The sequence below is a fragment of the Austrofundulus limnaeus genome, unplaced genomic scaffold (assembly GCF_001266775.1).
Source record: "Austrofundulus limnaeus strain Quisiro unplaced genomic scaffold, Austrofundulus_limnaeus-1.0 Scaffold174, whole genome shotgun sequence".
In the NCBI taxonomy this organism is placed as follows: domain Eukaryota; kingdom Metazoa; phylum Chordata; class Actinopteri; order Cyprinodontiformes; family Rivulidae; genus Austrofundulus; species Austrofundulus limnaeus.
The window spans coordinates 565,963-576,547 of record NW_013952576.1 but is presented as its reverse complement, the minus strand read 5'-3'; the positions used below and the strand labels follow the sequence as shown (position 1 = coordinate 576,547).

At 39.6% G+C, this 10,585-nt stretch overlaps 1 protein-coding gene across 1 annotated transcript in view; it reads right to left on the bottom strand.

The window, feature by feature from the left end:
* LOC106524036 (transcription factor COE1) overlaps window positions 1-10,585 on the bottom strand; it is a gene marked incomplete in the record, with an annotated part of 114,276 nt that overhangs the window by 5,616 nt on the left and 98,075 nt on the right. Inside the window, 5 exon segments of the mRNA XM_014017665.1 lie at window positions 937-1,005; window positions 2,941-3,138; window positions 4,540-4,722; window positions 4,806-4,965; window positions 5,111-5,176. Coding sequence (XP_013873119.1) covers window positions 938-1,005; window positions 2,941-3,138; window positions 4,540-4,722; window positions 4,806-4,965; window positions 5,111-5,176 — 675 coding nt within the window.

Genomic DNA, 10,585 nt, shown 5'->3' with positions numbered 1-10,585 from the left:
ATCTTAGAATACGAGAAAATTGGTGAATGCCACAAATTCTCCTAAATCACTCGTACGCACAACTTAAGAACAAATCTGTGCGTATGAACGGTTCTTGCAAGAGGCCCAATATCTAAAAAATGGAGGATGATTAAAAAAAAACTTCTGTGGTYGCTGCTAATGCTAACCCTATAAATATCAATGTTTGCCACACATTAAGAGTCTAACTCAATCAAACATCTGTGATGGGATACAAAATACTAAACAAAGAACATTTTCATAATATTAGTGACACAAGAGAAAATCAACGTTATTACCTGCATGATGACAAAAGTATAAAATGTCTTATTTGAGCTATTACTGTAGTTTAGTCTCTGCTCCTGTTTAGCRTCAGTCTCTTATAATTAAACACAGAGGTGCAGGTAGACTGACAGTAAAACCTGTTGAGACACTCCAACAGCTGTCACTGTTGATCGCTTCCCAGTGTGTGATCACCCACTGTGTGTGAGACACAGAGACGTGTGTGTGCCGCAGTTAGTGGGGCGTATTTATTTCAGTTGTGCTTTGAGGCTACGCTTTGAGTTCCCACACCCCCACACATGCTCGTTCCACACGCACAGCTAAACAAAGTCAGAGATGTTGAGAAAAAAAAAGTATCCTTCGTGCCAAATGTCTGTTTCTGTCTTTGTAAATATCTGACTTCCTGCCTGTCTTCTCAGCCAGGAGGAGGCGAGGGAGGCAACCAAATGGCTAGATCTGCTACATGAGACGAGAGGTGCAGAGGTGATGACGAGACAGTAGGAGGAATAAAAAAAGGCAAATAAGAAAGGAATGTGTGAGAACAAATATTTAGAAACAGGAGTAAAAGAAGTGAAATGTAAAAACAATAAATGAGTGAATGAGATGATCAAACTTGAAGATGACAGAGATGAAGGAAGCAGCAGCTGAGGAACATACTTCAGGTGAAGGCCAGGCCTTGTAGAGAGCTGGCTGTTGAGTACTTGCTAGAGTCCACAAATGTTTGATCTGGTAGAGAAAGGTAAAAATGAAAGAATGGCAAGAAAAGGATAACAGGTTAGAGAAATAACTAGATGAAAGGTTAGAAAATGGAGAAATATAAAATTAAAACATCAATTTAACAATGGAAGAAACACWATTAGAGCATCTCACTAAAAATAAAAGACAACCCCAGTTCCAATAAAGTCAGGAGATCATATAAAACAAACAGAAACAGAAAATGATTTGCAACCAATTTTGAATTGAATACAAGATATTTAGTGTTCAAATGGATATTTTTTTCCTCTAAATATTAACTTATTTTGAATTTGATGTCTGCAACATTCTAAAAAAAGCTGGGACAAGAGGAATGCATTAAAAACACCTGTTTGGAGCATTCCACAGGTGAACTAGCCTGGTAAAAACCAGAGCCTTGTCCTTCACTTTGCTTCGCACAAKGGTCTGGACTCACAGCTATTGAGAAGCGATTCTTGCAGGAGGCGTGGCCTCTGTTGAAGTGTGTATGTCGCTGTGAAGTAGGCTAAGCTAAGAAGCTAACCGGAAATCGTGAACGCTGTAAACAACCCTACTGAGAGGAGAAAAGTACCGAGCTGAACAAGACGGCTGTAAATGAGAGCTGCTGCTTTGTCAGACAATTTCATTCATTTCAAATTGTTTTTGGAAATCATGGACGTTGTGTCCTCCGGACAAAAGAGGAAAAGGACTGTCTGGATTGTTTTCAGCATAAAGTTCAAAAGCCAGCCTCTCTGCTGGTATGGGTGGGTGTTGGTGCCCATGGATAACTTGTACATCTGTTAAGAGACCACTGAAGGCACATGGTTTTGTGATAAGAGTGTGGGTACTAGACTGGCCTGCCTGCAGTCCAGATCTGTCTCCCACTGAAAACGTGGCGCATTATGAAGCACAAAAAAAAAACAAAAAAACAAAACAAAAAAAACTGAAGTTGTTGAATGGGAAAGAATTTCACCTCCAATGCTTCAACAGTTATCGTCCTCAATTCCCAAACACTGATTGTGTGTTGCTGAAAGGAAAGGTGACATAACACAGTGGTAAACATGCTCCTGTCCCGGCTCTTTTAGAATAAGTTGCAGGCATATGAGCAAATATTTCCTAAAAATCAATAAAGTTTATCTGTTTAAACATTAAATATTTAGCCTTTGTCATGTATTCAATTGAGCATAGATTGAAAAAGATTTGCAATTCATCGTATTCTGTTTTTATGTTTTATACAATGTCCCAACTTCATTGGATTTGGCGTTGTACCGTTGATGACGTTTACATTTAATTCTTCCACTTATGCCCAAATTTGGTTTTTAGAAGAAAGTAAGAGAAACAAAAAGACATCTGTCCATGGACTGWATCTTGTTCTCTGAGCGAGTCTCGTTGCTCTGGTTTTGCACGTGTGTTGCATTCTAAGAGATATCACAGGAACTTTTAAGGCTGTTTGGGGGCTTTCTTTAAACAATCTGGATCCAATCTGTACATGTCAGAAACCAATCTAAGCTGACAGATTGAAGAAAGCCTGGGAAACAAATGTGTGCGCCAGATTAAAACTTTAATTCGAGGATAAATCTCAAGCCGAAGGTGGGCGATGACACTGAAACACATGAGCTGTGCGTGTCCCACGGGAGGCGATAATTGATGGATTTCAGCTTAAAAAAATAAGAATTACAGAAAAGAAAACAATCATTTGAATCCAGAGTTTTATAAAAGCATTTTTCAAAGGCACTGATCCTTGGAACATGTGTATTGATGTAAAATATTTGTATTCATTTGTCTAACTAAGCACATTTGGATTTGTCTGCTTTTTTCCTTCATTTTCTGTCCTATTTTTATTAAACAGATTTTAATAATTATTAAGGGGGAAACAAATGAGATAGAACTTCCTCTTGTCTAGGATTATTTTTGTACACCACCCTCTTATTTACTGACTCAGTAAAATACCTTGAAGGCCGTTTCCGTTGGCACTGGTGCAGGAAGGTGGAGGGGACGACGAGGGTCTGACCACCGGAGCGAAGGCAGACTTCTGCTTGACGGCCGCTGACACCATGTTGGCCGGGGAGAAGGAGAAGACTCCAGAGGAGGAAGAGCAGTTGGATGGTAGAGAGGTGGAGGAGGCCATAGTGGGACTGGATGGAACAACTGGGAGGAGTAAGGAGGACAAAGAAAGGGGAAGAAATGAGAAAACTATCTTTACCGGCAACAAATCATAAAAGTGCTCSTCCTCATCCTCATCATCTCCTTGCCCTCACCTTCTTCATTCTCTTTTAGTTACTGTTGGCCAGTGGTGGGCACCAGCCCGCTAAAGCGCAAATCCGCTAATTGCAGACCTAAATGTTTCATTTGCCCTTTAGCGGTCTTACTAATTTTTATTATTCATAAGCGGATTTGCTCTTTCTAAAATTTAAATGCAGTACAGCTAATAACTAATTATCTACCAGTCATCATTATCTTGAACAGCAGAAGGTATGACTGTCAATGATTCACAACACACGTGATCTATCCAACAACACCCCTCCCAGATAAACACACTTCTTGGAAAGGTATACATCCTGCTGACTGTTGCTTTGGGTCACGGTTCTGATTTCCCACAATGCTTTGTGTCTGCTTACGTAGCAGGAAGGCAGTAGCAAAAAGAGTTAACATTTGTAATCCATACTAAAATTTTGTATGTATTGATTTATTTTACTTAACAATCAGAGCTCCTTTAAAAAATAAAGTTTAAACGCTGGAGCTCAATACTTGTCGTAATTGGTCGAAGCAACAAGGTTAGAGACGCAGAAATGATTTAAAGATGTTATGCTGATGAAGAYGGACATCTAGTGGTCAACTGSAGCAACTACATGGAAMACTTTAAAATCCAAGCTCTTATTTTGAAGGGAAGATAGTTTCCTGTACTCCGTGCTTTCTTTTCCCGTCACAAATCAAATCCGTCATGTACCCAGAATGCATCGCTTCAGTTTTCCAATAAACAGTATTAAAATTACTTTATTGAAGCTTCTTTAATGAAAAATCTACAACAACAAAAAAATAAACAAATAAAAAAAGAAAAAGACAAAGAAGCAGCCGAACTAGCAATCCTCAACAACTTTTTAATTTTTACACCAGGAGCTAAAGGACTGTTTCAGGAAATCACATCCCCAGCAATCGGTGTTTGTAAATTAAGTTGTAAAAGAGTTCTTACATCRCTAGTTGGCAGTGTTGTGCATATATTGTACATGAATAGTTGCCAGCTAGTAAGTGTCATATTGAACTTGCGCTTTAAAATTAAGTTTCGCTAGTATTACTCTGGCATAAGCGCTTTGGAAGTTGCGGACCTAAATGTTGTCATAAGCTCTTTAGAAATTGCRGAACTAATTTTTGGATTAGCGCTGCCCACCACTGCATACTGTCAGCATTCATCCAACCGAATCATCATGACTTCTTCAAACCACACCCGAAACAGTCAATCTGATCAATCCCGTCTTTGACAAACTCCTCCCACACACCAAGAACCTCCCACTTACACTACAGAGACCCCCTGCTCGTAGTGTTGGCACTCACTAGCGTAAGGCGAGTTGGCCGCAGAGCCGTTGAGGAAAGTGGGCGAGCCTCCGAGGTTGGTCATGCCGGTGTTGTTGGTGTAGCCATTCATGGTGCTGCTGACGGACGTGTAACTGGTCTGCTGAGGTGTGGAGCTGGGTACGTAACCGTGAGGGGACACGCTACTGCTGCTGCGCACAAACCCTGCAAATAATGTAAGAAATCAAGAACCGGACAAGGAAAACTGTTGCGATGCGAAGACGGACAACCTGAGACACGAGGCGTACCCTGATTGGCTTGTGCGGGTTCTGAGACGTTGACGGACAGCTGCCCGGTGAAGGAGTTTACGCCCATCATGCCTGTGTGAGTCTGTGAGAGCTGGGTGTGTCCTCGAGGAACGCTGTAAAGAGCCTCTGCAATATCCGCTGCTCGTTTCAGGATGATCTCCTGCAGGAAGAGGAGAGGAGTAATTGCCACTAGTGCAACAATAAAACTGCTTTTACTCTTCTGCTTCTTTCCATTTAGAGAACCGAGTGCAAACGTGTGTGACTCGTGTGTGTATGTGTGTGTGTGTGTGTGTGTGTGTGTGTACCTGGTTATTATGAGGCAATCCGTAGAGAGCTTCCACCAAGTCTGCTGCTCTCTTTAGGATAACTTCCTGAGAACATAATGAAGTAAAGATGTTAATATTCAAATTATTATTTTTTGTCTTTTTATTGTCTAAAAGCAAATAAAATCTGTACACATAAAACAACAAAAAGGAAAAAAACAGCTTATAAAAGGTATTTATTCAAAACTAGGGCACATCACTAACACCCCATCTATATTTTCCCTTGTTGCTTCTTGATAAACAAATTGCTCTTCACTCCTAAAGAAAGATTATCTGCTGTCAGCTTGAGTGCTTTTATGTCTTAATGACATCTTAAAGTGACAAGGATTTAGAGTATGATCTAAAGTCAATTTAAAGTTATCTGCAGGCTCTTCTGCTACTTCAGTTATTTAATGCAATCCATTTTTTCCCTGTTTCTCTGCTTCTCGGATCACTTTCCCCCAATCAATTATTGCATCCCTCCTCTCTTTCACTGAGATTTGCCTTCCTCAGCCTCTCTACTATAAGCTGTGGCTCAGTTTCCTCCACGCTGTGAGCCTTTTTTATTGTCCCTGCTTTCCTCTCCTCCTCTCTGGGCGCCCAGCCCCGAGGTCTAAGGTGTCTTGTTTAACAGTTACCGTGTTGTCGTTTTCACAGCGTGAGGTGACAGAGAAGAAAATGGCTCTGAGCTTCACGGTGTTAACCTGCACGCTGCGACACACTCACTTATGGTTCGCTGCATGTGGGCTCTCCTGCGAGTTTGTGGTGTGAAAGTGTGTAGCGTTTAGCCTCTCCATCAGTGTGTGTGTGAGGATATAAAAGGTCACATATCCAGTCAGCAATTTTAGTGTGGCGGTCAAAGGAGCTAAATTCAATCTTTTACACATTATTATGTACACGCTGCCTCTCAGTTAACCTTTCATTATTAGACTGGTGAGCAGAGCCACTTACAAACACACACAGATGCACACGCGCACACACACAGAAACCTGATCCTGAGTGTTGAAGTGGTTCCAGTAAGGCCAGTAGCAGATAAACGGGAAGGAAAGATGATCCTCTGGTAACATCATCATTATTATCAGGTCTGCAGAATCGTGCAAATACATCATAACTGGCTGCTGGAATCACTGCACCCAGACTCTTATTTTCACATTTTATAGGGTTTTGTCATTTTAAGAAATATGACGTATTTCATCGCTGAATAAATGTGTAAAAAAGGAATGTTTTTCCAACTTAATCCAAAAGAAAAATAACATTGTCTTCTATTCATGCCTTTTTTAAAAATGAATGCTCCAAATTTAAATTTAAATAAAATTCAAAGAAGAAAGTTAGAATAAATTACGCTCATCTGCTGAAGTTACAGTTTCATTATGCTGCACTTGTTATTGTTTGTCTGTCAGGAAAATTGCGGGTTGCATTTTCCTAATTAGTAACCCGGGACTTTACTGTTTTTATCTCAGCGGCAGGGAGCAACAGCCTCGTAAAGCAGGTGTTTTTCATGCCTGTAATCAGTTTCTAATATCCTGCCTTATGTCAGTGTTCAGGGTTAGAGCTTATAAACTAAGTTTTGCATTTTATTTAAGTTTGAAATGATCAAATATGTTTTGTCATCTCAGAGAATAAATGCAAAAAACTGAATGTTTTGGCCAAACTTAGTCAGAAAGTCTGACTTCGTTGCACACTTGACAAATGACAAGAATGAGACAACTCTGAGAGGTTAAGCTTGTTTTCTGTTTACAGTAACTGCTGCAGCAAAGCGGTATTTAAAACCTTTTATTTCTGCTTGATTCATGTGATTGCTCTACATTTTATCTGTCAAGTATTTATAGAATGTTTAACTGACGTGTGGTCGTCTGTCAATTCTTGTCAAGAACGTCGTTTTCTCCAGACACGACTGAACGAACGAGACAAATGTATTTATTTATTTATTTATTTATTGTCTTAAATAAAGTTTGCGTAACTTTCCTCCACGACTTTTTCCTCCTTTACTGTGATCTATTCTGGTTTGTTTCAGGTGAATACTCAGACAAACGGGTCGACTGAGAGTCAGACGGAGAAACAGGAAGCAAAAAGTGATAGAAAAGACAGATCTGCTGCAAGGGAGGGAGAATGACGGGAGCTGTCGAGGTGCTTTTACTGTCTGAGTTATGTGCCGTGCTAATATGATAACCATACATTATCCACACACACATGTTGTACGCATTAGGACCAGGAAATGCTGAGTTGAGTAGCTGTGTGTGTGTGTGTGCCAGGATATCACAGACATGACACACACATGACTTATTCCTCCCTAATGCTGGCACATTAGCTGCCTGATCTGCTTCTAATGTGCCATTAGGGAAACCAAACATGGAGGGTCACCCCTCGCCTACAGATGATGTCACGCCTTACATGGGAGCTCATGGGGAGGAATAATGGCCACAGTCACACACGTATGAAAAAGCACCAACTTCCTGTGGTGGTAGTGGTGGTGGTGGTGGTGGTGGTGGGGTGTCTGATATAATGCGAGACGCTTTACTTTCAGATTTCATCGTCTTTTATTGGAGGTGAGGTAAAGTTAGGAGTACAGAAATAAAAAAAAGCTTCTACAGGAAGTGTCTTCATGCATCACCTGGATTACTCCGACTCATCTGGGATTAGTCATCCTGGTTACGACACGACCTCTGTGAGGCGTGACGTCATCAGAATGAGCTGCAGAACAAAGTCAGCTGAAAGAATCACTGAAGGAAGCCACCCAGCCGGCAGAGGATGGATGAAGTCAACTGGCTGGATTTTAGACTTGGCTGTGGCTCAGCGTCAGACTCGTTACTCTACAGCAGGGGTCTGCAACCTTTCCCATCAAAAGAGACGTTTCTGCTAATAAAATGTTTCCAGAACCACAAAACAAGCAACAACTGTCATTATCAACTGGTGGTCTGTGGGCCTTTTCGAGGCCTTTTTGGGAACCTTTACAGCCAGTGGAGGTGACACTATAAAACTAAAAAAATATATCGTGAATTTTATTTCTTATTATTGTTTTTATGATTTAAAATTTATTCAAATTAAGTTTTATAATTTTATAAATTTTTTATAATTTATAATTTTATATAAATTTTATAATTTTTCCGTGCAAGGATGAAATTTGTGCTCTGCATTCGACCCAGCACACGTGAGAAACACCCAAATATACCAGTGGGCAGCTATGTGAGTGCCCAGGGAGTTGTGTGTGTGTGTGTGTGTGTGTGTGGGGGGGGGTCTTGCTCAAGGACACAAGGCGGGGAGACGAACCTGTGACTTTTGAGTCCCAAGTCGGCTGTTTTACCACTACACCCCAAATACCGAAAAACACTGTAGTTGATACCGAATTTAGTACAACTGAACTATTCAGACATTTTTTTCTAATTCTTCTTCTTATTATGTAGTTTTCAAATTCTTTAAAGGTAATTTTGATGGAGAGAAAGATCATAGAAATAAACTGGATTATTTAAGTAAACAACAGGCTAGCATGAGCTAACGTTTTACTTTTTGTATCAGTAGCATTGATCACATATGTGCAGAGTTGTAAAGTAACTAAGTACAAATATTTCTTTACTGTACTTAAGTAGAATTTTTGGGTATCTGAGTAATTATTTTTCAGTCTACTTTTTACTTCAACTTCTTAAATTTTCAAACAATTATCTGTACTTTCTTCTCCTTACATTTTTAAAAAAAGACAAGAAGTAGAAAGTCGTTTCATTCCAGCTTGTTATTGTAAAAAATAAAAACTATCCATCTAAATTGTGCCTCCTAGAAAGAGTGAATTTAATTGTGGTTGAATGAGAAGTATAAATATATAAAACTCTGATAGYGTATTAGTTTGTACACAAACAAATCATGTCACACTCCAGCAGGACACAATCATTAAAATAAAAGGACTGTACTTAAKAAGTATTTGTATTTCATGAATTATACTATTACATTTAGCCGCAGCCCTCAGATAGATTTTCATTTTGGGGAAAAGCTTTGTGCAGCCTTGATATATGTATATAAACTGAAACAGCTGGACTAGTGCATCCTAAATTTAACATAAATTAATTATTTTAATACAACAGTCATTTCTGCAATTTTTGGGAGGTCACCTCCTAATAAATGTCCTTATTTAAAATCTAACTGCTCATTTTAATTCAATACCTTTACTTTTAACACTTAAGTGCAAAAAGTATCAGATACTTTAAGACTTTTACTCAAGTAATATTCATAAAGGAGACTTTACCTTTTACCAAAGTAATTTTTTATAAGATACTTGTACTTTTACTCAAGTATCAATTTGTGGTACTTTATACAACACTGCATACGTGCATACAAACTGATTACTTTTGTGAGTATAAAAAACAAAACAACAACAGAAAATATTCTGTTAAATGTGGTCACATTTTCAAAGAGCCCCTKCAGAGGGACCAAGCAACCACTAGTGGCCCCAGAGCCGCAGGTTGCAGACCCCTGCTCTACAGTTATCCTGCAGGATTAGTGGTTCAATCTTCACCTCCTCTTTATGTCTATCCAAGTCTTGGGCAAGCAAAATGGTTTGTTCTTGATGTCAAGCTAAAACACATCTTTCGTTTGAAAACAAAAAAGACAAAGGCAGATTAACAAATAATACAGTCTGAATTACAGACCAACTGAAAATGGCCACAGACTACAAAACAGTTGTCTGTCAGTGAATGGGAAATGTCACTTGGTTCCATATTTTCCTTCTAAATTGACAAAAAAAAAAACTAAAATCTTCTACATTTCTTTATAATAACCTGCATTTTTCAGTCAGATTGAAGAAGACAGTGTGCACAGGTTTTAGAGCATCACTGTAGGTTCTCTGTAAGTCACATATGGATGGATGCTGAGGAGATCACAGTGACACAAATTGGCAGCTGAACTGCTGYGTGTCGGTGTGTGGCAACAAAAATCCCCTGAATGTTCACTGAACAATTATAGAATCGGCTGTTCACTGATAATCCTCTCTCACACTCCGCTGCCCCGTCTGTCTGCTGTCTGCGTGGCGCTGCCAACAAACTCTTCTAACTTCAACACCATGAATGATCAGTGTCCAACAGTCAGCCGAGTGTGTGCTGCAGACCTTACATTAATATGTATATAACTCAAATACATCAAGCACCGCTTTTGGCTTTAATTCAGAAAATAAAGACATTTATCTTTACAGTGCCTGAATGTAGGTTTGGGAATAAACAGCTTATTGTTTAATTAAAGGGGCAATATCATGTAAAATCAACTTTTTTGAGTTTTATATCATGTTATAATGTTATCGTCTCATCAAAAACATGCCCAAAGCCTTGCTTTGACTCATTCATGCATGTTTGAGAAATCCTGCAGCGTTTTTAGGAAGTCATGCTGAGGAGCAAAATGACAGGTGGGGACTAGAAACGCATTTTGGTAACAGAAATGCCCCCTGGGACGTGTCTTTAAGCTGAACTTCCTCATGGCAAAGCACCCCCCCCCCCCCCCCCC